This window comes from Furipterus horrens, unplaced genomic scaffold (assembly GCF_987537825.1).
Source record: "Furipterus horrens unplaced genomic scaffold, mFurHor1.1.pri manual_scaffold_6, whole genome shotgun sequence".
NCBI lineage: Eukaryota > Metazoa > Chordata > Mammalia > Chiroptera > Furipteridae > Furipterus > Furipterus horrens.
The window spans coordinates 77,214,898-77,239,630 of record NW_028327176.1 but is presented as its reverse complement, the minus strand read 5'-3'; the positions used below and the strand labels follow the sequence as shown (position 1 = coordinate 77,239,630).

The 24,733-nt window shown below is 43.4% G+C and overlaps 1 protein-coding gene across 1 annotated transcript in view; it reads right to left on the bottom strand.

Annotated features, from left to right (window-relative positions):
* Positions 1-12,800: 12,800 nt before the first annotated feature.
* TGFBRAP1 (transforming growth factor beta receptor associated protein 1) overlaps positions 12,801-24,733 on the bottom strand; it is a 58,154-nt gene continuing 46,221 nt past the window's right edge. The window contains exons 7-12 of the mRNA XM_090281871.1: positions 23,837-23,894; positions 21,849-21,992; positions 21,022-21,165; positions 20,304-20,463; positions 15,177-15,610; positions 12,801-13,287 (exon numbers count right to left, since the gene is read on the bottom strand). Of these exons, the coding sequence (XP_090137997.1) occupies positions 13,111-13,287; positions 15,177-15,610; positions 20,304-20,463; positions 21,022-21,165; positions 21,849-21,992; positions 23,837-23,894 (1,117 nt within the window). The 3' untranslated portion in view covers positions 12,801-13,110. The remainder of the gene's footprint in view (positions 13,288-15,176; positions 15,611-20,303; positions 20,464-21,021; positions 21,166-21,848; positions 21,993-23,836; positions 23,895-24,733) is intronic.

The following is a 24,733-nucleotide window of genomic DNA, read 5'->3' as shown; positions in this document are numbered from 1 at the left end:
CTTTTCTCATTGCACAATAAACACACCTCTGTCACATTAACCCAAGATGGCTGCCTCTCCCTTTACCTCTAACCCCCAAAATTCAGGGCACCTGCCTCCAGATAGAGAAGCCACAGCATTTACACCTGTGCCCAGGAGGTAAGTCATCACATTTCACCTTTCAGACACAGAAGATGTGATGTAAAAGCTAAACTGTTTGAACATTTGCAGCCACAATGGAATAAGTCTTGTCAGATAAGAAAAGAATTACTACTTAAAACAAAATCACCAGTGATTGAGACAATTTTGCCTGAGAATTTGATTATGTGAAAGGAAAGAGTATAATTTCAAAGCTTTGTCAATGGGTTGCTGATGGCAAGGAAGACCCCCAGGGGGTGTGGGGAGGTGTTGGGTGAAGGCTATGGTGATTTAATTACTCAAGGGAAGGGAGGACTTCCCATCCTAGCTGGGAGATTAGCACCTGGATTCTATAAGAATAAAAAGAAGTTTGAACACAAAGGCTCGTGCTTGTGTGCGTGCGTGTGTGTGTGCGTGTGTGTGTGTGTGTGTGTGTGTGTGTGTGTAAGAGATTTAGGGCAGGTTTCTAAGGTTACTTTAGCAGACAGTTCCTCAGTTCCTGCTCTCTCACCCTTCATCCTGGAGGAGCAGGGGACATGGTGTGTTCTAGGAAAAGGCGGGATCCAGAAATTGCCTGGCTCAGGAAGGGAAGCAGGATGGACTGCTGCACAGATAGATTTTTCCTAATTAGTCTGATAGGAACATAAAGAATTTATCTGTATGAGAAACACTTAAATGTGATCCCAACTCTACCTTCTGCAATCAGGAACCCTAGGGCACTTATAGGCAAGTTCACCCTTCCAAGGTGTTCAGGTTTAAGTCCCTAAAGTTCCCCAAAGGCTAGGGTAATAAGAACAAAGTCCTTGTGGCGGATCTGCATACTTCATCTCCTCTGGGCTCTCCTGCTGCCTCTGGCATCTGCTGTCCCTTTGCCAACCAGTCCAGTCAAGGAAAAAAATAGCCAAGCTCATTTTTGCAAACATTTTTTAAAAGACAAGTTGATGCTACTTATTAAGTGTCTTTTGGGGACTCTATTTCTCATTTTCTCCCTCGTTGAAATTCTGCTGCCATATCCCATTACAGTATTTTCTGGTGTCATGAAGACTTAGAATGTCTTATTAAATCTTGAAAAGAGGTCACTAACCTCACCATAAAAGACAAACAAGACTGAAGAATTTTTTAAATGCACATGGGAAAATGGAAAGCTTAATTTGTTGTCCAAGAGGTGAGGGAGAAATACGGGAAACAGGAGGCTCTTTCTCCCCACGCCTTCCCATTCTCTCTGGGTTGCTGGGCCTCTTGGGAGGCAGTGGTGCCATACTACTCAGAAAGTGTTTCTCTTCTGAGGGGAGCCCTGTGGCTGCTGAAATGTGTCAATGTAAGAAATGTCCAAACCTGTAAGAATTTTTATGAGTTTATTTGAGCCAAACTGATGACAAATTGCTGGCAAGCAAAAACCTCAATGAATTGACAAAATGTTCTGGAAAATGGCAGTTTTGCAACTTATTTTATACATTACAATCAAAAGAGGAGGCATAAGGGGGGGATTACATGAAATCCATTGTTGATAGATTAGGGAGGCAGGAGAAAACAAAGTCCAGTGGGGGGTGGGGATCCTCTGAGACTGGATAAAAAGTAAAACAATAGATATGTACTTCCATTACATAGGTGGGTACAGGATAGTTAATAGTCAACAATTAACTCAGTAACAATGAGGCGATTTTGGGTCACCCTCTGGTGCAGCATCTGTGCTTTCAGGGGTCTGGATAAAGAAAATTACTTTGGCATTTCAAAGGTATGTTATCACAGATGCAAAAAGATAATAGACAGGCTTAATTAAGGTAAATATTGACTTTTGTCAGGGAAGATTCTAACCGAGGATTTGACTGCCTGCCATAAACTGCTTTTAGTTGTGAAGTTTTAATTTCAGACCATCCTTTGTGGTTACTTTAGGGATCTGAATTAATAAGGACGCCACATAGGCTTCCCCTGAACTTGTCAGGTGCAGTATGTGGCTCCTTTTCATCCACAAATGCATCCACTTAAGGCCAGCACAGGTGGCTGGTGCACTTGGGTGACTCTCAGGCAGGCCCTGATGAGCACTCCTAGCAGCTTCCCTCACTAGCCACAGCAATGATGCTCCACAGGCTTTCACCTCACAAACTCTAAATCTCTATCATGTATTTGTGTGAACCTGCAGAACCTCTTCTGTCTACAGATCCTCTTTAGCCTGCGGTTCCCTTCTCTGCTTTTCTCTGCTCTTTCTTTCTCAAACAATGTAATTAAGCAGATACAGTTCAGTTCTTAACTAGACAAGAGGTGATACTATACATTAAAGTGTAGATTTAGAATCTGTAAAAGAAGGGTATATTTTCCATCCTTATAAATATTACCTAGGTTTAAGAAAAGCTTCTAAAATAACATCTATCAGTTGATCATTTTATTATAGAAGTAATTTGCTCCTCGCAGAAATGAAAACAACTAATGCGTTTATTGGAGGGGGTGTGTGTGTGTGCGTGTGTGTGTGTTTTACTCACAAGCATTAAAAAAAAATAAAGGTTTTCTATTTTTTTAAATTACATATAAAAACGTATCTTTTCCTTTGCAAAATTCAGATACCATACCATATACTATAGCCTATTTTTATGGGTTTTTGTTTGTTTATGTTTTAAGTCATTTCTAATGGCTGGAAACTCTCCAGTGAATGACTGTGTCCCAAGGTCAGTTACTTAAATACTCTATGTTTTTATTTTTTCTTCTATTTTTTACATTTTTTGAAATGCTGCAATGAGCATCCTTGAAATAAATCTGTCTGCCTAGCTGCTCATTGTTTTCCTACCGTAAACTTCTAGAAGTGGAATTGGTGGTTTCTGATGCCATAATAAAATTGTTTTTTGCAGGGAGGAAGTTCATGGCAGTTTATTCTCTAACCAGCTGTGCTTGAGAATTGCTGAAAATGGAAACTCAAGGTAGATTATGAAATATTTCCCATTACACACCAATGGGCCCTCCACCAAAAGGCTAGGCCATGCTTCTTTGGGGCCACAGCTGCCTTATAAATTGGACATGTAGATACCGGGGAGAGTAAACATGTGACAGAGGAGCCATTATTGAAGAGCTTTGTGATTTCCTCTAGGCTAAGATCAATTAATATATATTCACTAATTATATATAGAAAAGCCTGAAACAAACAGCTATTAAAGTCATTTTACACCTCCTCAAAAACCAATTTAGGCTGAAAGGATTGTTCCTGGCAACTGCAGGCAAACTTATGTCAACCAGATTCAAGAAACTCTTTGTGAACAGAGTGCAAGTCTATCTGGCTGCAGTCTGGGCCTAGGAAGGGTTACACGCTGCCCTATTTCCCATTTCTTGCCTTATGCTACTTACTCTGAGGCAGCTTTTCTTAGCTTGTTGCTAGAAGTATATTAAACTTTTCATGTTCAATCCTCAGTCATGGGAGGCAGAGTAAAACACAACCGTGGCTGCCCTGTGGCTTAACTGAAAGGGTGTATTAGCCATGTCTTTCACTTTTGTGTTCTGATGCTTTGATATCTGAGGCCTTACTGGCTCTGGGTGGGGCTGCCTCTCCCAGGGCTAGCTAGTTCCTAGAGAGAGCAAACACCACTCACATTCCAGGCCACCGTCCACCTGTCCTAATCACACCAAGGCCTAGTCTACTGGACAACCAGAGACAGATGTCTGCCCCAGAATCCCTTAAGTCATGTTACCAAGCAAACTGGGGCACATTCACATGACAGCTTGGTGTAAGACCCAACAATTAGTGCTGAGAAAAACAGGTCTTTATTTACAACATTCCAACTTTGGGGAGGCTGGGAGCACTTCAGCTTGGAGCCCTATTCTGCCACGACACCCAGCACTTCCCTTCCTCCCCAAAAGGCTATAAAAACCAAGCCCAATAGTTCCTCATCTCCTTATGTCAGCTCTCTCCTTCAGGATCTGGGGTATGTTGTCTTCAACCTCCGTATAATAGTCCAGGAAATCATGTGCTGTGTTATACTGGCTCACAGTGAAGTCCTGGAAAGGCACAAGTCTTAAGAGAGTGTCCTCTCCAGATGTCCTAAGTTCCGAAGATCCAGATAGAGTCCTGGTCCGCAAGGCAGAATCCTTGGAGGCTTCGGAGTCAGAGTGGGCATGACCAAAACAGCAGCATGCTGCTCTCTTACTAGCCCAGGTCGCATGGCTGAATCCTGACTACAAACTGCATTGCTGCTGCTTCTTCTGACATGGCTCCTACAACATCCTCCTACATCATGGCACCCCTCCATCATGCTTCTCTCTTTTGGCCCACTCTCAAGGTTGCCTGCCCTTCCTTTTAAATCCTGCAAGTCACCTACACCTTTTGCCCTGGGATGGTAGCACAGCTATTATCTAGCTACCAACTTGCCATAGATATGCAAAGTACTTTAAAAGCTATATTATCTCCTTCCCTGAACCCTCAAACTGTGGGCTGTGGGAAAGTTCTATACCCTGGTTCAGTCACTCAGAACTATCCAGTCCTAAGCCTGCTTACCTGCCTCATCCCTTCCTTTCCTGGAAACCACCATAAAGACTCTTGCCCTCAGTTCCCCTCCTTCCTTGCCTCCTGACTGACCTTGTCCTTCCTCATGTGGCCCCTGTGGCATGGTGTGTCACCTCCTCTGTGATGAAGACCTCTGGGATCTGTGAGTATAAACTATCTTTTCAATGACAATTGTATCCTGATCTGTTAGCCTTACCCTACCTCAAACGTCCTATTAATACACTGTATTTTAAAACAAAGGACTTTCCAAATAAACTGGCTAAAACAGTTTGTATGATGCCTTTTTGGTGGTAGTGGTAGGGTGTCCTTCCCTGTGCCATTAAAAACTATGTAACGACTAAGGTGAATGGGCAAAATACTAGACAGAAATGTTGGCAGCGGTTGCCCCTGGGGTGGTAGGGACTGGTGGTCTTTCTACAGCATAAACATTTGTGTTATTCTTTTGCTGAGAACCAGAAAGAAACTTCAGTCCCCAGCCTCATTTGTCATCGACCTCTGCTTGCTCTCTGGCCTGTAGTTAAACTGAACCTCTTTCTCTCCCTTTCAAAGGAGTCTCCAGGCTTGACCCTGCCGTGCCCTCTGTTTGGAGCACTTACCGTGGGACCCCTCCTCTGTGCCTACCTGCACCGCCTACGCTGGGCTTGTGTCCCACTGTGCGGTAACTGTCTCCACGGTGAGCTCCCACAGGGTCAGAACCAGATGTGTCTTTTTCACCATTTTATCTGTAGAATTTAGCACAATGCTTGGCACACAGCAGTTTCCCAATGTATACTCATGGAATGAATGAATGAATGAATGAATGATTGAACGTATGAATAAAAGAATTGAAAAGGAAAACTGTCCCCTTAGCATTACGGTTCTTGGTAATATGAGTCTTTAGCCCCTCAGCTGCCTCCCTCTGCAGTAACGTAAGTTCCATTTCTGCATGCACATCACAGTAAACTTGGAGTGAGGCACTGTGGCTGTGACCCAGAAAGGGACAGGGTCACCTCCACTGAGCACAGCCTCTGTCGATTCCATATACAGAATCTTCCGTCTGTCTTTTTGGCCGTGGCTGGTGAGAAATGGTTGACCTTCTCTGTCAGCTGGTAGGGAGCACTCATTTTCTATATTTGTATAATCACAGCTATCTGAAAATTACTCCAGAAGGTACAAAGTGAACACAAACAGGAAATGGGCAGAGCCCTGCACCTTTCCAATGTTCAGTGGTGGGAAGTTCCAGTTCTAGGAGCAGCATGAGGAAGGTACAGGGTGCTTGTGCATTCAGTGTGTCAGGACATCCAGCCTTCCACCTGTCATTGGATAACCTTGCTGTGATTGCCCAGGACACAGGTCTGTAATGCAGTGTAGAAACACATTAGAAACACGTTAGAAACTCACAATGCGAAGACTCCTCACCCCAGTGGAAGGAAAGAGCCTGACTGAGGAGACAGAGTCGTTGTAACTTTCTGCAGCACCGTTTCCCTGATTGACGTTTGCAAGAAGTGGTGAACACCAGCCCTCACCACCCTGGCCCCAGATGCACACACGTGTTGTCTATACACTGCCTGCTCAAGCAAACAGAATAACTCCTTCCTACCCAGCCTACAGCTTCATCAAGTCATTCAGCACCCCCTGAATGTCATTTAGTGACCTACTTGAAGGCTGAAACTGGAGCCATCACAACTGAAGCCACCTCTTGGTAGGGTCATGACCAGGGCTCTGGGGCTGGGCACTGCTCCTTCCCTTCCTGAAAGATGTTACAGAACTTTGTGAAAGAATGATAGAAAATGTGCACATCTTTGTTCAGAGGCCTGCCAGAAAAGTGCACCCAGCCTAGCATGCATGCTCTGGTCACTTTTTCATTACAAGTTAGTTTGGCCCTTGTTTCTGAATCAGCTTCTTGCAGATCTCTTACAGGTAGGTGTGCAAGCATCACATCATGATGGGGAAATCTCTATATGTTTCCTTGTTGACAAAGACCTGGTACTGTTTTTGAACCCATTTTAAAGGGCCTGTGTTAGACCATTTGTCGGATTTGTTGCTCTGTTGTAACCCAATGGAAAGGGTTAGGACAATAAGTGGACGACTTCTAAATTGCTGATATAGGGTTATATTTTACATATTGATAAGAATATATAAAATAGCAATCCTAATTTTACATAAAACACATAAACAAATAGTTACGTGTATACACTTTGGGCTCAATTTTAAAACCAAGGAATGGAATATTATTCAGTCTTTTAAAGGAAGGAAACTCTGACACATGCTATGACATGGATGAATTTTGATGACACTATGATAAATGAAATAAGCCAGTCACAAAAAAGACAAATACCGTATGATTCCACTCATCTGAGGTCCCTAGAGTTATTAAATTCAGAGACAGAAAGCAGAATGGTGCTTTCCAGGGGCTGGGGGAAGGGGGACTGGAGAGCTAGTGTTTAATGGGCAGAGTTTCAGTCTGGGATAATGAAAAGCTCCTGGAGATGCTAGGTATTGATGGCGAACAACGTTGTGAACATACATAATGACACTAAACTGTACAATAAAAAAATGGTTAAAATGAAACTTTTATGTTGTGTATATTTTACAATTTCAAAAATTCATGAAAATGGTAATCAGACTAACATACACAGAAAATGTATTTGAATATTAGTAATATCGTAATCTTTTTTTAGAACACTGAATTTCTGATTATGTTTATTCATATAAAGAAAGTGAATACATTCTTGTAAATAAACTGAAATGGAAGAAACCAATGCCTTCAGCAGCATAAATACAACCGAGGAAATCCTGTCCTGTGCTCTCATTCTCAAGAAAGCAAAGGGGTAGAATTTCAGTTATATTTACTTATGAACTGAAGTCAACAGTTGTAAGTCAGCAATGTATTGAAAAGTGATTTAGAAATAGGTTTGGGGTTTACTGTAAGGTGCTGATGCAGAGAGATGGGAGGGAGGGGTGGGCAGACTGACTGCCCCGGCTACACTGGGCGTTCCCGTTGCTCTAGATAAATCATGAACACGTGGGCGATGAGACAGAGGTAGAGACTGGATGAATCAGTTGGATGGGCAGCAATGATGCAGCATGCTCTGTGGTCATAGCTCACACTGGTGATCTGCCTCCCCAGCTTAGTGGAACACTAGTGGAATCTAAACAGGAAAAACTAGTATTTCAAGTAAAATCGTTACAGTAGAATGAGTAGCAGTGGGGAAACGAAGGCAGGACCCTCACCACTGCAATCTAACAAAGAACTTAACAGAGGAGGCTAGGAGCAGAGGGAGATATGTCTTATCTGCTAACTCAGCAGTCCTGGGCCTGGTAGGATAACATTCCCAGATGTTCCAACATCACAAGAAACACTATGTTAGCACAGGAGGAGGAGAGTCCTTGAAATTCTATGTATTCTTCCCACTATCTGGGAAGAAAAGCCTTTGAAACTGTGTGGTCATCCCAAGATCATAAAGGAGGAATAGGGTCCACAGTGCCTGAAGGGAACAGACCCATAAAACAACTTTCGTTAATTGCCTACCGCTGGTCACTATCTGTTTTACAAGGGAGTCCCTAATGCTTACAGAAAGAGTCCATAAATAACTTTGGGTAACTGTCCCAACTTTAATTCACTGCCTCCCATCACTTGTGTGTTTTATAACAAGATGAACAAAGGGAGTCTGGAGCAAGGTAAGGATTCAGGTTAACAGACCCTCACACATATCTAAGTTTGGGTAGTCACATTCTCTGGAGAATAGTTGGCACCACCTTTATCTGTCAATCAATATGTAACTTCTTCACCCCCATCCCGCCAACTATATGTCCTCAAAACAACAGACTCCTGCTCTGGCTACTGGCCCTCTCGCCACCCTTGCTTTTGCTCTCCCATTCACTAATAAACTTTGCTTGCATGCTAATAGATTTGCTGATCTGTAATTCTTTACATGCGTCAGGAAGAACCAGGTCTCTCCCATTGGCAAAATGAATGAAAAACCATCTCTACAGAAAGTTGACCATAATGGTGAAGGGCTGTGGAAGCCAGCGCCCATGAAAAAAAGGGACTCTTATAGCCACGTCTGCAAAATGGTGGAGGAAAGGGGCATCTGAAAACTGGGCATTTACTTATTGAAAAAAGCCCATATAGACCAACTCCTCTAATGTCTGAAGATGACAGCACTGGAGCCAATGGGTGTAAGCTACAGGGAAGCACTTTTCTAATAATTGCAACAACACAATGCCACCCTGAGAGTGCTCAAACACACCCTTTGGGACCCTACAGCAGAGTTCCTGAGCTAGACGCTATGCTGAGAGACCCAAGATCCCGTGAAGGTAGCATTTGTGTCAAAGGCTCAACCATTCCCATTGCTCTACCCTAATTTCCCTTGCTTGGAACAGAGGGTTAATACCTAAATGGTCCTCAGATACCACCCAGCTCTACCTCTTGTCTATAAATGACACCCCAAACTCTAGCAGATGTGACTTGCCCGGGACCACAGTTGGGTGTGCTGGAGCTCAATGAGACCCAGGTTTCCTAACATCTCGTGATAACGTTTTACTTCTCAAGTCACACTTGGCCTGTTGAGTTGCATGCTGCTTTCTAATCCCTTCTTGCCATGTGTCTCATTTAACTAATTTACCACTCTGGATTGCTGACTGAATTATAGCTACTTGTTTCCCTTCCCAGCTGCAAGCTAAAGAAAAGCAGGCTTCATTAATTCCAGTGCTTGTCTCCGAACACGGTATTAACAAGCTTTTAGATGGTGTTCCAGCCATTCAGCTTTTCTGAGAAGGTAGAAGGGCCTCTTGTCCATATGGTCTAGACTCTTGAACATTTTCATTTCAATAATGAGCTTGACAGATCTGCTAAGAACAAATGGGGTGTTAGTTAGTATGTAATTACTCCTAACACAGTCACAGCCCATTTAACTGAGTCAGGTGCCAGTCTTTCCCTCCACTGACAGACACATGTAGGACATCAATTCATTCTTTTTGTCACCCAGCCACTCAAACAGGCAGTGTGAACCCACAGTATCTTCCTGGCCAGTCAGGTGTATATGCCTAAGCAACTCCCCTTTTCATTTCTAACACGCAAATAAACCACTCAATAACAATGACATAGAAATGTCAGTAAGAAAAAGGCCAGTAAAGTTTCTGCTTCGTGATTTTCTGCTTGAAACCTGGGTTGGGTTGGGTTTTTGCTTTTGTTTGTGGTTGGTGAAGCAGCAGGCAGGGAAATCTGCTGGTGGGGACTATAGGTCTGGCTTGGTGTGACTCAAACTTCAAGAATATCACCCGACAACCCCTGCCTCAGTTTCTTCAATGTGAAATACGGGTGACTCATGACACCTCACCCCTCCCATCATCCTTACATATTTGGAATTGACCAGCCCTGAATGGCATGCAGAATAGGTTAGATCAGTCAGAGGCTACCAGCTGTGTTAACACACCCTCTACTCAGTGCTAGTCCAGTCCCTGGAAGAAAGAACACGGGATGTGCTATGAGAGTCATTCCACAGGATTTCTCAAAGACCTCTATGAACAAGGTTCTAAGGGATAAATTAACATTTAAAATGAGAGATTTTTTAAAGGTTATATTCTTTGAATACATTCAGGATTAGAAATGCAAAGGCAGCAAGGCTTATTTAAGAGCATTTGCTAAAAGGTGAAGTATGTAAGAAGTAACTAGAAATCTCCATTGTTAATTCCTCAGGGCATAATTAACCTGAAGGCAACACAGTCAAGGAGCAACTTAAAAATATTCAGGAGATAAATTCTGAAGTGGATCGTTTAAAATTTCATAAAATAATAACAAAAAATTTAAGGGGTGGCCATGTAAATCCTCTGTAGGTGTTGGGAGGAACCATCAGGTACGGAAGAGTAAATTCTGGAACTCCTTAGGCTAGGTACTGGGTGAGTAGGAACCATCACTTTATCAAGATAATTTATATTAAAACAAACAAACAAACTACAGAAAGAACAAAGAATAAAAAGAATTTTAATAAAATCAACAAGTTTACATTTGTACATCTTGTGTTATTCATTTGGAACCCAACCAGGAGCAAAGGGCAGAATTGCAAGGACAATGGTTCCTATAGGACAGCAAGCAAAAAGCAAGGACTACCTAGCAGTGTGACAGGTGTCAGTTCAAGGGTGCGACCCGAGGCCACTCCCTGAATTCCCGGAACACACTGACTCATCAACACAGGCGTTCCAGTGCTGAGCTCAGGACCCCCGAGCTCCACAGCCTGCACGGCATTCCCATGTGAATACTTACTTAATAGGCAATGGCAGATAAACAGTTGATAAAATTAAACAGTATTGCCCAGAGAATATTAATGTCAACTGAGTTCAGTTCATGCTGTTTTAACTAGAATGGTTATACCAAACTTAATGAGGGAAGAAAGGGCTGAGTGATGGTTCTAACTGCTCAACACAGTCATAAAACAGCAGGCCTGTAGAAAGAACCATGAATTTCTTTTAAAAATATGATTTGAGAAAAGAGCCTCGTGGGAATTTGAAAAAGGTATGGTATTGAACACAGGAGGTAATTCTGCAGTGTCATAGAATTCTGCCTATCTTAGAGGATTTGGGAGAGAAAGAGAACTGTTCAACTTTAATTCCCATTATTCTAAAGGAAAACATATTTCAAAATATTGATCAATGTTCAGAGAAAAAAGGGACTAGCGCCCTCAAGTTAGGAATGAGCAATCACAAGACTTTCAAGATTAACCCATTCTGAGTAGAGAGAAACAGTGCTTTTAAAAGTGCAGTGCTGCCTGTACTAGTCACTTGCTCTTTAAGGAGTAAATCCAAGTTCACAAGCTGTACAGTAATGCTAATGTGCAGAGTAATATGATGATTCCGCAATGGAGTCATCCACAGGGTAAAACGCATGACCAGGCTTTGAATCCATACCAAGGTACAGCACATGGTTGAGTTACAAGGAGCATTTCTCCATCATTTATTCTTTAGATCACTAAGATGCAGTTAGGGAAGAATGCATGGATGCTTTTGCTTTCTTGGCCCAGCTGGAATCACAAAAGGAAAAGGAACACTGACCATTATTAGCACAGGAAACATGTTTTAAAGCATGAAGAATGAGCTCTCTTCCCCCTCTATAATGCTTGGGCTGATGGACGGCATGTGTTCCAGGGTCCCTTCTCACACAAGAGGCTGATGCTTGTTTTTCCAAGCTTTACACCAGGAGGTACAGTGTCTTTACTGCTAGTTTCTAACAAGAGTCAATAATCAAAATGAAGAAAGTCAAATGAGGGCAGTGTAGTAACAACAGCTTCAGCCTCTCTGCAACATTTGACAGAAACACAAAATGAATTTGCAGTCTGAGAACAAGATGCATTTTTCCCATGTGTTCAGGAAACCTCAGAGCAGGCGTGTAAAGTGCTGGGAGGTAAGGCAGCCTGACTGGACTTCCCCGTAAGGGTATGTGGCATTACCTGCAGGAAAGGTGGCATCTCGATCACGTGCAAAGGCAGCTGTCACCCACTGCCCGCCCTGCTGCGAGTGAGGGTAAAATCAGCCTCTCCTGAAAATACACTCGGTTTGTGCTCATGACATTTCCCTTTTGATTTCCCGAGTATTCACTGGGAGGTACATTTTAACAAGAAAAAAAATCCCTAACAAATATGACAGATGAATTTCTCAATGAGAAAAGATGTACTACAAAGATGATATAACTTCAAATAAAAATCTTTAGTCACACAGGTTAATCACGGAGTTTCTGACCAGCATATGCTGTGTCAGTGAAGGGACCATGCTCGAGCCCTGCCCGCCACGGCTCCTCGTCTCCGGTGTCATCCTCAAGATGGGCAGGCAGCTTCTCTCTCGAGCCTTATCAGTTTTGTGTAAGGTCTTCACTTGCTATGCAGCCAGAAGCATATGAATTTACCCTAAAGGGAGCGCTTGTGTGAACAAAGTAGAATCTATTAGGGGTTGAGAGCCAGATGGGAATAAGGAAGGAACGGAAACATTTCCCTAAAGTCAGCCTGTGCCACAGGCAAAAGTAGAGCCCACAAGGTCATCCGGGAAACTGGCGGGACCCCAGTGGCTGTGCTGCAGATCGCGCACACGCCCACAGGAAAAGAAAAGCGCGATGGTGAAATCTGCCTGCACAGGACTCTGTGCCCTGGCCACTCACCCGGCCCAGAGAGGGTGTCACCCGCATGCCGCTCTGAAGCAAATGTTTCCAGTGCAAGTGTGTTCCTGAAGGCGGGAGGCGGGGGAAATCCGGTTTGTCTGGAGTGCACTGGGAAGGCTCATTTTTCTTTCCAAGTAGACATCTGTTTCAGATGACCATGTGTCTGGACAGTGAACTCTCATGTCTCTCTCCGAGTTTTTCATTTATATTCAGTGCAGATTGGTGAGCAGGGAAGAGTCCTTGTTTCACATTGACTGAAGTCTCTTGGGCACCCAGATGTCACCCTTCATCTTGGCTGACATAGTGCCATACTTTCTGCTTTTTGCATCCAGTAGGCTTGGTGCGTCAAGAACTCAAGGTCCACCTGGTGCCCCTGGGTAGCACTTCAAGTCTGCGTGCTGGGTCTGGGGGAGCTGGGGTCCATGTGTCTGCTGGCAGCACAGTGGGTGTGGACAAGGCCACCGTTTGGGTATCTAACAAACACGGGCTCGCAGAAGGGATTCTGACACATCTGGCACAGATTTTTGTCTGAGAGCCGAAATGAGCTTCCTTTCAACCTCATCTGTGAAAATAAAGACAGAATCCTCACATATTGTTGTGCCTTTTTTTCAGAGGTGACACACATTATCCCATGGATGATTATTACTAATGAGGATTGTTTTAATATCGACTTCTTGAAACAGAATATTAGAAATTAAAATTTTAGAAACGTCCTTAGTAACTGGAGAAGTAAAAAGAAAAAAGCCTCAAAACTGCTTTTTTATTTTACAAAAGTTATTGCTGCTAGTCTGGCTGAAAAATTTCCAACCAAGATTGTCTCTCAGATGTTCTGTGAGCCGACATATTTTGGCAAGGCCTAGTATAATGTCATGTGCTGTTAGAGCTAGATAAAGTCATACAAGTCATCTAATTCCCTGGTCCTCTCACTGACAAACAAGGAGAGTAACGCATAAATAAGAAACTTGGTCAAAGCCAAAGGGTTGATTAGTGGCACATTCCTGACTAATCCTAGGACACAATTTCATTTCTTTAAAGGTAACTAACAAACCTGAGCTATGATGCCACTGTTCCCTTGTGTCAACCCAGACATATCAACCTACTGGAAGGACTGAGGAACAACAAGGACACATTAGTTTCATCAGTCATTCAACACACATTTATTCAATGCCTTCAAGACACCAGGCTTGACTCTAGGAGTACTGAAACAAGTGAATGAGGCTCCCTGTTCTCAAAGAACCCAAAGTCTAACAGTAAAGGGAGACAATTACAAATGCAGGTGTACAGAAGTGGTTAACCCGCTTCAAGGGGAATGAAGGGTTCACAAAGGAAAAATACTTGCCTGGATTTCCATCAGGTGCTTACCAGACACCAAAGGAAAAGATAAGAATACCTCGGGCAGAGAGACCGGCAGGTACAAAGGCCTTATGTGTGGAAAACCACATCACAGTGGCAGGTGTCACACATCCTGGCCAGCAGTCAAGAGATAGACAGGGACTGACCAGAGGAGGTGAGACTGAATCTTCCAGGAGTCAACTTATCCACAGGGGAGTAGGGGAGTGGGGGTGGGGGAGGGAACCAGAGGGGGTGACAGGCCAGATTCCCACTCTGGAAAGATCACTCTGCCAGCTGTGTGGAATATGGAGTCACAGGAGAGGAATCTCCAGAGGGAGATATGTTTGGGGACAGCTACAGACTGAATGTTTGTGTGTCCCATCCCCCAATTCATACACTGAAGCTCTAATTCCTAACGTGATGATATTTGGAGGTGGGAACTTTAGCAGATGATTAGGTTAGATGAGGTCATTAGGCAGGGCTCCCATGATGGGATTAGGGCCATTATAAGAAGAGAGATTAGACCTTGCTCTCCATTGTGGGGGGACATAGTGAGAAAGGGGGCTGTCTACAAGCCAGGAAGAGTCCACACCAGGCATAGAATCTTAAATTCCCAGCCTCCATAACTGTGAGGAACAAATATGTGTTGTTTAAGGCCCTGAGTTTGTGGCATCTGCTGGAGCAGCCTGAACTGAATAAGATAGGGACCAGGAATGTGGAATTCTGAAGTGGCCTGGAATGCACATCTGGGCTCTTCCATTTACTGTATGCCTGATTGGTGCCTCAGTTTCCCCTTCTGTGAAATGGTGATAATAAAAGTAAATTCTACATAAAAATGTTGTGATGATGAAGTAACATCATGATGTAAAGTGTAGGAAAGAGCCTAACAGACATATGTACTTGCTTTCTTGATCATCAGTGTAGAAAAGGGGAGACAAACTACACCGGCGTTATTCCTGCCCCAGCTCCTGCCTCCATGCACACACACCTACTTCTGAATGAGTGGAATATACTTGATATATTGATGTAGAGAAAAACACTGATAAAGAATATTTTTTCAAAGGTAAAATATACATTAAATAAAGTGTCAACTGGCCAAGAAGCTAGCCAGGCTCTTACCTTATCGTATTTGTAGATTAAGTTTTCTGACTTGGCCAGGCCGAGAGCCACCTGAGCTGTCCTCCTGGTGTGCACGCTGTCCCTCATGGCCCCAGTCAGAAATGGGCAGAGCAGTTGCACCGACCAGGTGCCCGGCAGCAGCAGCAGGACCTGAGCAGCATCAAACTCTGCCGCATGGTGGTTCAGGAGGTCCACAGCAGCCATGGCCAGCTCGGGAGCCGAGGGGCTGGGGCTCAGGTAAATGGTGAGCAGCGTGTGGAAGAGCTGCTGCCGGTAGGCTGGGTCCCTGCCCTCAGAGCGCCAGAGGCAGTAGTCTTCGGCTGCTGAGATGTCCCTCAGCTCGTGCACCAGGATGCGCAGCGCCTTCTCGTGCTCCTCTAGCTTCCCGTGCAGGATGGCACGCTCCATGGGCAGGTCGGCGCCCTGCACCTTCTCTGTGGGGCATAACCCACTGGTCAGAACAGGTAGGGCCTGATCCGCTCTGAGCCAAGCCGGTGCAGAACTGGCTCCCTGGTGCTCTCAGCTTAGAAAGGGGCAAGACGGATCTGGCCACCCAGCACTGCTACACACTACCCCCGCACCCCTACATACTACCACCTCGAACCCCTACGCCCCACCCAGCACCCCTACGCACAGCCACACACACCATCCAGGAAAGCTTTCTGTATTTCTACCTTCAAATCTGTGCCAACACCAAAGGCAGGCTTGACCCCTTAGTATAGCCAGGTCTCAGAATACAGCTTTTTAACAGTGTTTAGAGAATGAATAAACACATGACCCACGGTCTCAAAAGGCCCCAGTGAAAACCCTGAGTATCGCAGTGTTAGGCCTCCAATTAATCCACATTATTCCTATCTTCTGACTAAAGCAGGAAGGCACTTTAGTCACTAAATCCAGATCTTACCACCTCACTGTATAAAGTGTGCTGAACCCCTTAATTCCAATTTAAAATACATTTCACGGAAAGGAATATGGGTTCATACTGTTAAAATCCGTATCTACATCAGTCTAAAGATTTTCTTTTGTTTCTCTTGCAATTTAAATTTCTTGGTTGTAAGTAAAATGATACCAGCAGAGGAACATCAGTTCTGACCAAGGTCCTTTCCTTCGTGGGCTGCATCTCATTAGTAAAGCCCCTTTATTACTTCACTCTGTAATGTCAAATTTCTCCCAACTGTAAAGGGATATCCCCAGGACAGCTACTTTAGACACCAAGGTTAATGCTCCAATTATAAGCATTTTTCATGTGAAGTTTGGCCACGATTGGGCCCGATGCACACGGCAGACACTAGTCCTATAGCAAAGGGCTGGCTCTTCAACATATGTCACCTATAGCACTAGACACAGAAGCTGCAACAGGCATCATCCATCCTCACAAAAACCTGTCAACAAAGAATTACTAACTGCATACCACATTTAAGGAACAGAGAGAGGCACAAAGATGGTTAAGAAAAGGTCTTGTTGTGCCCTACATTTTCACGCCTATCATCTCATTCATATTTAACTCTCACCTCCAGTGGATAGACTTGGCAGGAACCACTACTGCAATGTGGCCAGAACGACACCCCCCAAGTTACCTGACCAACAAGGGTACAGAGGTAGCCTCTGAGTTGCAGTGATGGTCCACAGTGCCTTGGGGACACCCCATTTCCTACAAGTTCCTAGTCTGGCCTGCAAGCCCAGACTTGTCCTTTATGAGTGACTACTAAAAAGGACCACCTCTGGGAGCCTTTCCCTGCCTATCCACCCCAAGAAGCTGTGTGGAGCTTCTACCAGCCCTCATCTGCCCTTTGCTTACAATGAGGACGAGAATCAAGTCATATCTATTTTTATATCCTCTATGCATGTCTGACACTCTATACACACTCCAAAAAGGTGGCTGAATAAAAACCTTCATCAACAAACTAATGACTAACATGAAATTTTATAAAGGGATTTATAAAACAAAGTATGAAATCAATCAAGGGTCATAGGAAAAATGTTGAATAAGCAGTATCGCATGGGAACTGACCAATCAGAATGGATAGTGGCTATTCGCAATGGGTGTGGCTGACAAGTATCACAGCTGAATGTCAAATGCAAGCTAGAGCAAGTACTGGCTGTCCAAGCAGCTGTGTGAGCTGGGGCAAGCTGGGTAACTGTTCTAAGCTTCAAATTACTCTGCTATAAAAGTCATAAAGTATGACTTATTTCATAGGCTTGTTGTGGAAATAAACATCATAATGCATGCTAAGCATTTTGACCAATACCTGGAATATATAGTTGATCCTCATTATTCCCAGATTCTATATCTGCCTACTCACCAAAATTTATTTGTAACTCCAAAGTCAATTCTTGTGGTGCTTTTGAAGGCATCTGTGGGCTTGTGCAGAGTGGCGAAAAATATGAGCCACCAACACCCACTTTTGTAGCTGAGGTCAAGCAAAGTGACATTCTGCTGTCTTGCACTTCTCATTGGGCAAATGGTGTGCTTCTCATGGTCTACTCAGTGTTACAGTTTTGCATTCTTGTGCTTTTTTTTTTTTTTTTTTTATGATTTCAGCATTTAAAATGACCCCCAAGCACAGTGCTGAGGTGCTATCTAGTGATTCTAAGCACAGGAAGGCTGTGAGGTGCCTTATAGAGAAAATGCGTGTGTCAGATGAGCATCAGTCAGGCCTGACTTAAGAGTGCTATTGGCGACTTCCAGCCAAGATGGAGGCAAGGGTAAACATGCTTCACTTCCATGCAAAACTGTAGCAAAAATTACAACTACACTACAAAAGAAATTTCGCCCAGATTTGTCAAAAATCGAGCTGTATGGAAGTCCGATAACCAAAGATTTAAAGAAGCCACATTCCTCCAGATGGGTAAGAGGGGCAGAGATGCAGAGGTGCGGAGAGGTGGCAGAATGTACAGGCCCACATTCACATGTGGTGGATAAAAACTGGGAGGGATACCTCAGAAGCCAGCGATTCCAGCCCCAGACCAGACCACCCAGCCCAGGGTTCCAGTGCCAAGAAGATAAATCCCCATAACTTCTGGCTGCAAAAACCAGTGGGAGTTGGAGAGGCAGAAGAAACTCGGGGATTCTCAGGAGGCATCTCTTAAAGAGTCCACAATGAACTTAGAACTCAAACAGACCCACCCCCTCTGGGAATCAGAGGCAACAGCTGGAAGGGCACAAGTGGCAGATGAGGAGAAGGGGAGAAAGTGAAGTGACTGGTAAGGGGGCGAGTATCAGGAGACAGCTTCCTCCCAGGCAATCTCCAGAGGCCAGGCAGCAGCACTGTCCCCTCTCAGAGCCCTTCTCCACACAGCGCCATGAAACAGGTTGCTTTGCCTGGTGACTAACTTAGGCTAGGCCCCACGCAATTTACAGGTGCCTTTTCTATAATAAGCCACATTACTAAGAGAGGGAGTCAGAGCAACTCTAATACACAGAAACAAACACAGGGAGGCTGCCAAATTGAGCAAAGAGATATGATGCAAATGAATGAATAGAACAAAACTCCAGGAAAGGAACTAAATGATATGGAGATAAGCAACCTATCAAATGCAGAGTTCAAAACACTGGTTATCAGGATGCTCAAAGAAATCACTGGGTAGTGCAACAGCATAAAAAAGACTCAGGCAGAAATGAAGCCTGCATTAAATAAAAATTTAAAAAATCCATAGGAAACCAACAGTAGAGGGGATGAAGTCAGGATTCAAATAAACGATTTGGAACATAAGAAAGGAAAAGCATTCAATCAGAACAGCAAGAAGAAAAAAAGAATTAAAAAAAAAAAAAAACAAGAATAGAATAAGGAGCCTCCAAATGTACCAACATCTGAATCACAGGGGCGCCAGAGGAGAAGAGGAAGAGCAAGAAATTGAAAACTTACTTGAAAAATCAATGAAAGAAAACTTCCTTAATTTGGCGAAGGAAAGAGACATATAAATCCAGGAAGCACAGCATCCCAAATGAGATGGACCCAAACAGGACCACACCAAGACACATCATAATTAAAATGCCAAAGGTGAAAGAGAAAGAATCTTAAAAGCAGCAAGAGAAAAGCAGAGAGTTACCTACAAAGGAGTTCCCATAAGACTATCAGCTGATTTATCAAAAGAAACTTTGCAGGCTAGAAGAAATTGGCAAGAAGTATTCAAAGTGATGAAAAGCAAGGACCTACAATCTCGATTACTCTATCCAGGAAAGCTATCATTTAGAATGAAAGGGCAGGTAAAGTGCTTCCCAGACAAGGTAAAACTGAAGGAGTCCATCAACACCAAGCCATTATTATATAAAATGTTAAAGGGACTTATTTAAGGAAAAGAAAGATCAAAACCATGCCATATTAAAATGGCAACAAATGAACAACTATCAACAACTGAATCTGAAAAACAAACTAAGCAAACAAGCAGAACAGGAACAAAATCATAGATATGGAGATCATTTGGAGGGTTATCAGCTGGGAGGGGGGCGGGGGGAGGGGGTGAATGAGGGAAAAGACGCAGGGATTAAGAAATACCAGTCAGTAGGTATGAAATAGACAGGGAGCTGTTAAGAACAGTATAGGAACTGGAGTAGCCAAAGAACTTACATGCATAACCCATGGGCATGAACAAAGGGGGGAGACTGCTGGAGGGAAGGGAGGTACCAGGTGCAGGGGTGCAAAGGGGGAATAATTGGGAAAAGTGTAATTGCATAATCAATAAAATATATTTTTTTAAAAAAGAGTACTATTGGATGTGAGTTCAATGTTAACAAACAATTAAATATTAAATAAGGTGCCATTAAACAGAAATGCTCATAAAACAAGATCATGTATTGACGGGCTGAGAAAAATGTTGGAATCAGAGGTACGCAGGAACCCAACCCTGTATTTCTCTAGCTGCAATGTTTTGGCACTCATTGATGCAGTCTTTGTGAAGACTTTACGGAACAGAACCATTTTGATTAATGATAGCTGACTGCAGATAAAGGACCACCATCCATTTGTGGAGGGGGAGGCAGGAGAAGCTTCGCCCCATCCTCTAGGGGGGCTGTGTGCCAAAGGGCTCAAGGATCACCCACAGAATCAAAACCAGGAGCATGCCAAAGCCTTTCTCTCTGTGCCCCGCCCCTGCCGGCAGAAGCTTCTCAGTGGAGAATCGCCTCACCCATCAGAAAGTGGACTCGGTACACATCGGATTTCTGCAACAGCTGTCGGAGCTTTGCCTGAGTCTCGGTCACTTCCATACTCTTGCTGTCGGCGCCAGGCCTCTGCTGCAGCACCTTGTCCAGGTAGAGGACAGCCAAGTGTGTGTGGTACTCTTCTCGCTGCAGGAAATGAGGTGCAATCAGACATGTGTTTGCAGGTGGGAAGCTGGAGGGCGCCCTGGCAGCAAGTCCCAGACCCAGCCATGCTGGCGGGAGCTGGGCAGGTTCTCAAGGATAATGAAGAGAACACACCTGTTGGGTTGAAAACCTCTCAGAAACCACCATACGGAGAAGGTAAATTTAATATCTATGGGGAAAATATAAAAGGGTTAATTCTCATTTTTAGAATTAAGGGCCACAGGATTTAAATATTCTCCAAAAAGGTGTAGCTTCTCTCATTTCCATTAAGAGAAATAACAAGGAAGAAATAGAGAATAAAAATATAAGCTGGGTGGAGATGAGATGGGGCTTTAAAAAAAAGGTACTTATTCCTCCCATCTCTTTCACAAACTTCCAGTTACCCTGCAGACCATCAACAAGTACAGACTGAGCAGCCAGGGAACAGAAAACATTACACAAGTACCAGCTGCAACAGGTTTCATCATGGAATTCTGTCTCTTAAGTTGCCACAGTGACACCGCAGCCTACACACCCGAGTCTAAGTTTGGCAGTGCTCACCTGCAGTTTCCTGTCCATAACTAGATGTTCCAGGTATCTGACAAGGGCATTAGGGTATTTCTTAAGGCAAGTGAGAATATCAGATGGATTAAAACTGTTCTGCTGTTCTTCCAAAGGTCTCTTGGTGAAAACTTGAACTCCAACCTGAAAGAACAGCAGTGACTGGGTTATTATGCTTTGCAAAGTCACTGTCTTACCTTTATCCTGAGCACTGCAGATTCATGCTTTGGGTAAAATCACTGTCAGAAACATGGTGATATAGAAAAGCAGTGCAGCATAGCATGAGGCTGACAAAGACCAAGAGCCAACAGCCAGCTGGCACTTTCTAATTGACATCCTTTCTCAGCCTCCAACATGGGCGAGTCCCAGTCAAGGCTGCCCTCCTTCCTCTAGCCCTACGACTTCCCCATCAGGGGTGGCAGAAGCAGAGACATGGCAGTGGTTTGCCTAGCACGGCCCAGGCCTGGCACCAAGCCCGGCAACCATCTGATCCTGCCTCATCCACAGAAAACAAAAACACCAGACTTAAGGGTGGTGTTCACAAACACACATTTTTCAGAAGGTGCTAAGAATGTGGCCTGGCTATGCTTATTTTCTATAAAAGTGGCCTGTCCCAGACAGAGGATGTGAACAGTGTGTCTCCAAAGCACTGCAATACAGAACTACTCCTGGAGCTGGAATTTCAATGGCTGAGGGGGCACATACTGAAGGGGGAACTAAGAAAGTGGACAGAGAGGTTGAAGTGTATGTTGTTTACACACCTAAAATAAAGGTTTTGTCTGTTTTTACCATCCCCCCGACCCCAAATGCATGTATGAAGCACAGACCTCCTCACTTTTCTGCAAGGCCCAGTTGGCATACTTCCACACTAGCTCTTGGTCCGAGCTGTAGGTAAGGAAATCAATGACATACTCGTACAGGTCTGAGCGTGTGGAGTCGTGAAGATCCCCATTCACTATGTTCACCCACAACTGGAAGGGAGCAACAAGAAAAAGAAATGAAAGCTGACATTACTTCTAGAATCAGCTGAGAAAGGCATGCTTACTTACTTGGCCCTATTTAATACTTAAAAGTAGTGGGACAAATTTTAAAGGCTTAAATCAAATTTAATTATTTTTTTTAAGAGATATAAAGAAATGTAGATGTAGCTCAGGAAATCAAGAAAATAAAGCACCAGGTTCTTTTTCTTCCATTTTTAGTGACATCACAGTAACACAAATTGTTTATATAAAATATGGGAAAAGGTGGATGTATTAAACATATTTTTTCATAAAATAAAACAATCACTGACAACATCTTGACGCAGAAGGAATTCACTCATGTCCATCAGGGAGGCTGCTTCCATCTTCTCCATCACAGGGATGTTTGATTTTGAAGTCGTTTTCACTGTGATAGATACTACACTTTTAAAAACTTTGATTCTGTCCCCTAGCATCCTGACAGCCTTTTGCACAAGGTCTTTTGATACACTAGTAATCAAAGGGCTCTGCCATTCCATCTAGAAACTTCCCGGCTGTGTAAACTGAAGCTTACTTTTGGAACTGCAGAATGTGGCAGCATCACAGGGGGCAGAGCAGTCCAAGGCTGTGGAGAGCCCCTTCTCTGCATCACCTGTCCCCCAGCTCCCCCTCCGCTGTGCTGCACTTCTGAGCCACGCCACTGCAGGAAGCCCAAGAAATGAGGCAGGCAGCATAAACTCTTTAATTCTGATTATTGGCATGTCAACAATTTTTGTGGTGCTAGTTTCTTCAACACTGAATACCCCAAACCAAATTTAATCACATATACACTAAAATGTGTCATTTAAAAAAAAAAGTGGGATTTGGTCATATATTGAGATTTCACACTATTTCAATTTTGGAAATCTCTCTACTATTACTATTAGTTATATCAAGCTGTAATCCTTAGAATTATGTGATTTAAAAAAATAAAAAATTTATCTCTGACACCCAAATCTACTCTAAGCCATTGGGTGCATGCTGATGGGAACCCATTTTTCTTTTTTACCCTATTCTGCAATGATGCTACCATAACAGTTTAACCAAATACATGTATGCCTCAAGTCACAAAGTTGACTTGAGCTCGGTGAGTACTGCTGATCGTCTTGACTGCTCACAAAACAAAAGAAGGCATGTGGGGAAAGTGTGATACAAAGCAATACCAGCGAATGACAGCTAACGCAAGGGGGACAGTCTCCTGAGAGTGTGCAATGAGGTCAGTCATACAATGTCAGGTGCAAGACAAGCAACAAGACTAACACTTGGTGCCATTTCAATTCAGGCTGCACATCCCAGCCAGGGCCACATGGAGCATTAGGTCTAATCCCAGCTCTGCCACTGGCCAGTGGTCTGAACTGGCCAAGTGACTGGCCTTGGTCAGCTTTAGTTTGGTCACAGATGACAGGGGGTAATAATTTACTCAGCTCTCCAGCAACCATCATTGTCATTAACAGTTATTAATATCATACATTTATTAACATGAACAAGTAATTATAAAACAGTTGTTCCTAGTTTTAATTTTCTAATAAGGCACTAATGTCATGTGTCTGGTGACTCAATAAGAAATCATAGTTTTATTTCTTAAAAAAAAACCTCAACCTTGATAATGTTCTTTAAAGAGATATAAAGACAAAGAAAAAAACTCTTGGCCAACATTTCTCAAGGAATTCACTTTCTAAAAGCAGTACTAATTTTGTTCTTAAAAAAAAGTTTGTATATCAGACAAAAGTGGTCTCTATTGATTTGTGACTTTTTAAAGCAACGCTAAGATAAATGGTATTGATTTTAAAATAACACTAAAGTGCTTTTGAACTAACCTGAACTGCAGCTGCATCTTGGTTATTATAATGATAGAGCAGCCCAAGTGCAAAATACCTGAAAGAAAACAACATGGTAAGTGCCCCCTCCCTATCATCTTTTGTGGGCGGCACCCACACAGTGACACCACGGCCCTGGCCCCACCGCACCCTCACCCTGTGTTCTATTTGACTCAAGAGGTCAACAACAGATTATAGACAACAAAAAGATCCTTATTTCTGTTTATTTCCTTATATATTAAAATGTATGCCCTATTTTCAAAAAGGATCACATTCAAATCTAATATGAGCTGACAAATAAAACTATAACTTTACTACAGAAAATCACACTTGAAATTGCTTTACAATTTGCTTCAAATATTACTATAATTTTATATCTCTTCAGTTAGCCCTTTTTAACCTAATATTAAGACTATTTGGAAGGTATGCTATCTAAACCATTATTGAAAGAATGGGTAGAGAGTCTGAACATGAACAACAGCAATAAAGACCAACAGGAGCCAGGCAACACAGAGAACAGAACATCAGGGTGAGTCCTGGGAGAAGCCACCCAGAGTTTAAGGACATGAGTTTCTATTTAGGCTTCATACTTATGACCTGTATGACCTTGAGCAAGAAGATTACCTTCCACAGCCCTCCATTTCCTCATTTATAAGTAGAAGGATTAGCAATGACGTTGGCATTGCCTGGGCAGTAAGCTATGGACACCCTTCCCAGTTCTGCAGGTGTGTTCAGCTCCTGGTCCCCCTTCTTTCCAGAGGAGACTGGAACAAGGGACCCAGGAGGTGTTGGATTTTTCCCCTAAAAGAGCAAACTCCCAAGATAGCAAACTGCTAGAATCCTTCTCTTTCCTTAACTTTTCAGAAAGTTTCACTGATTCTCTGGACTCTACCATCC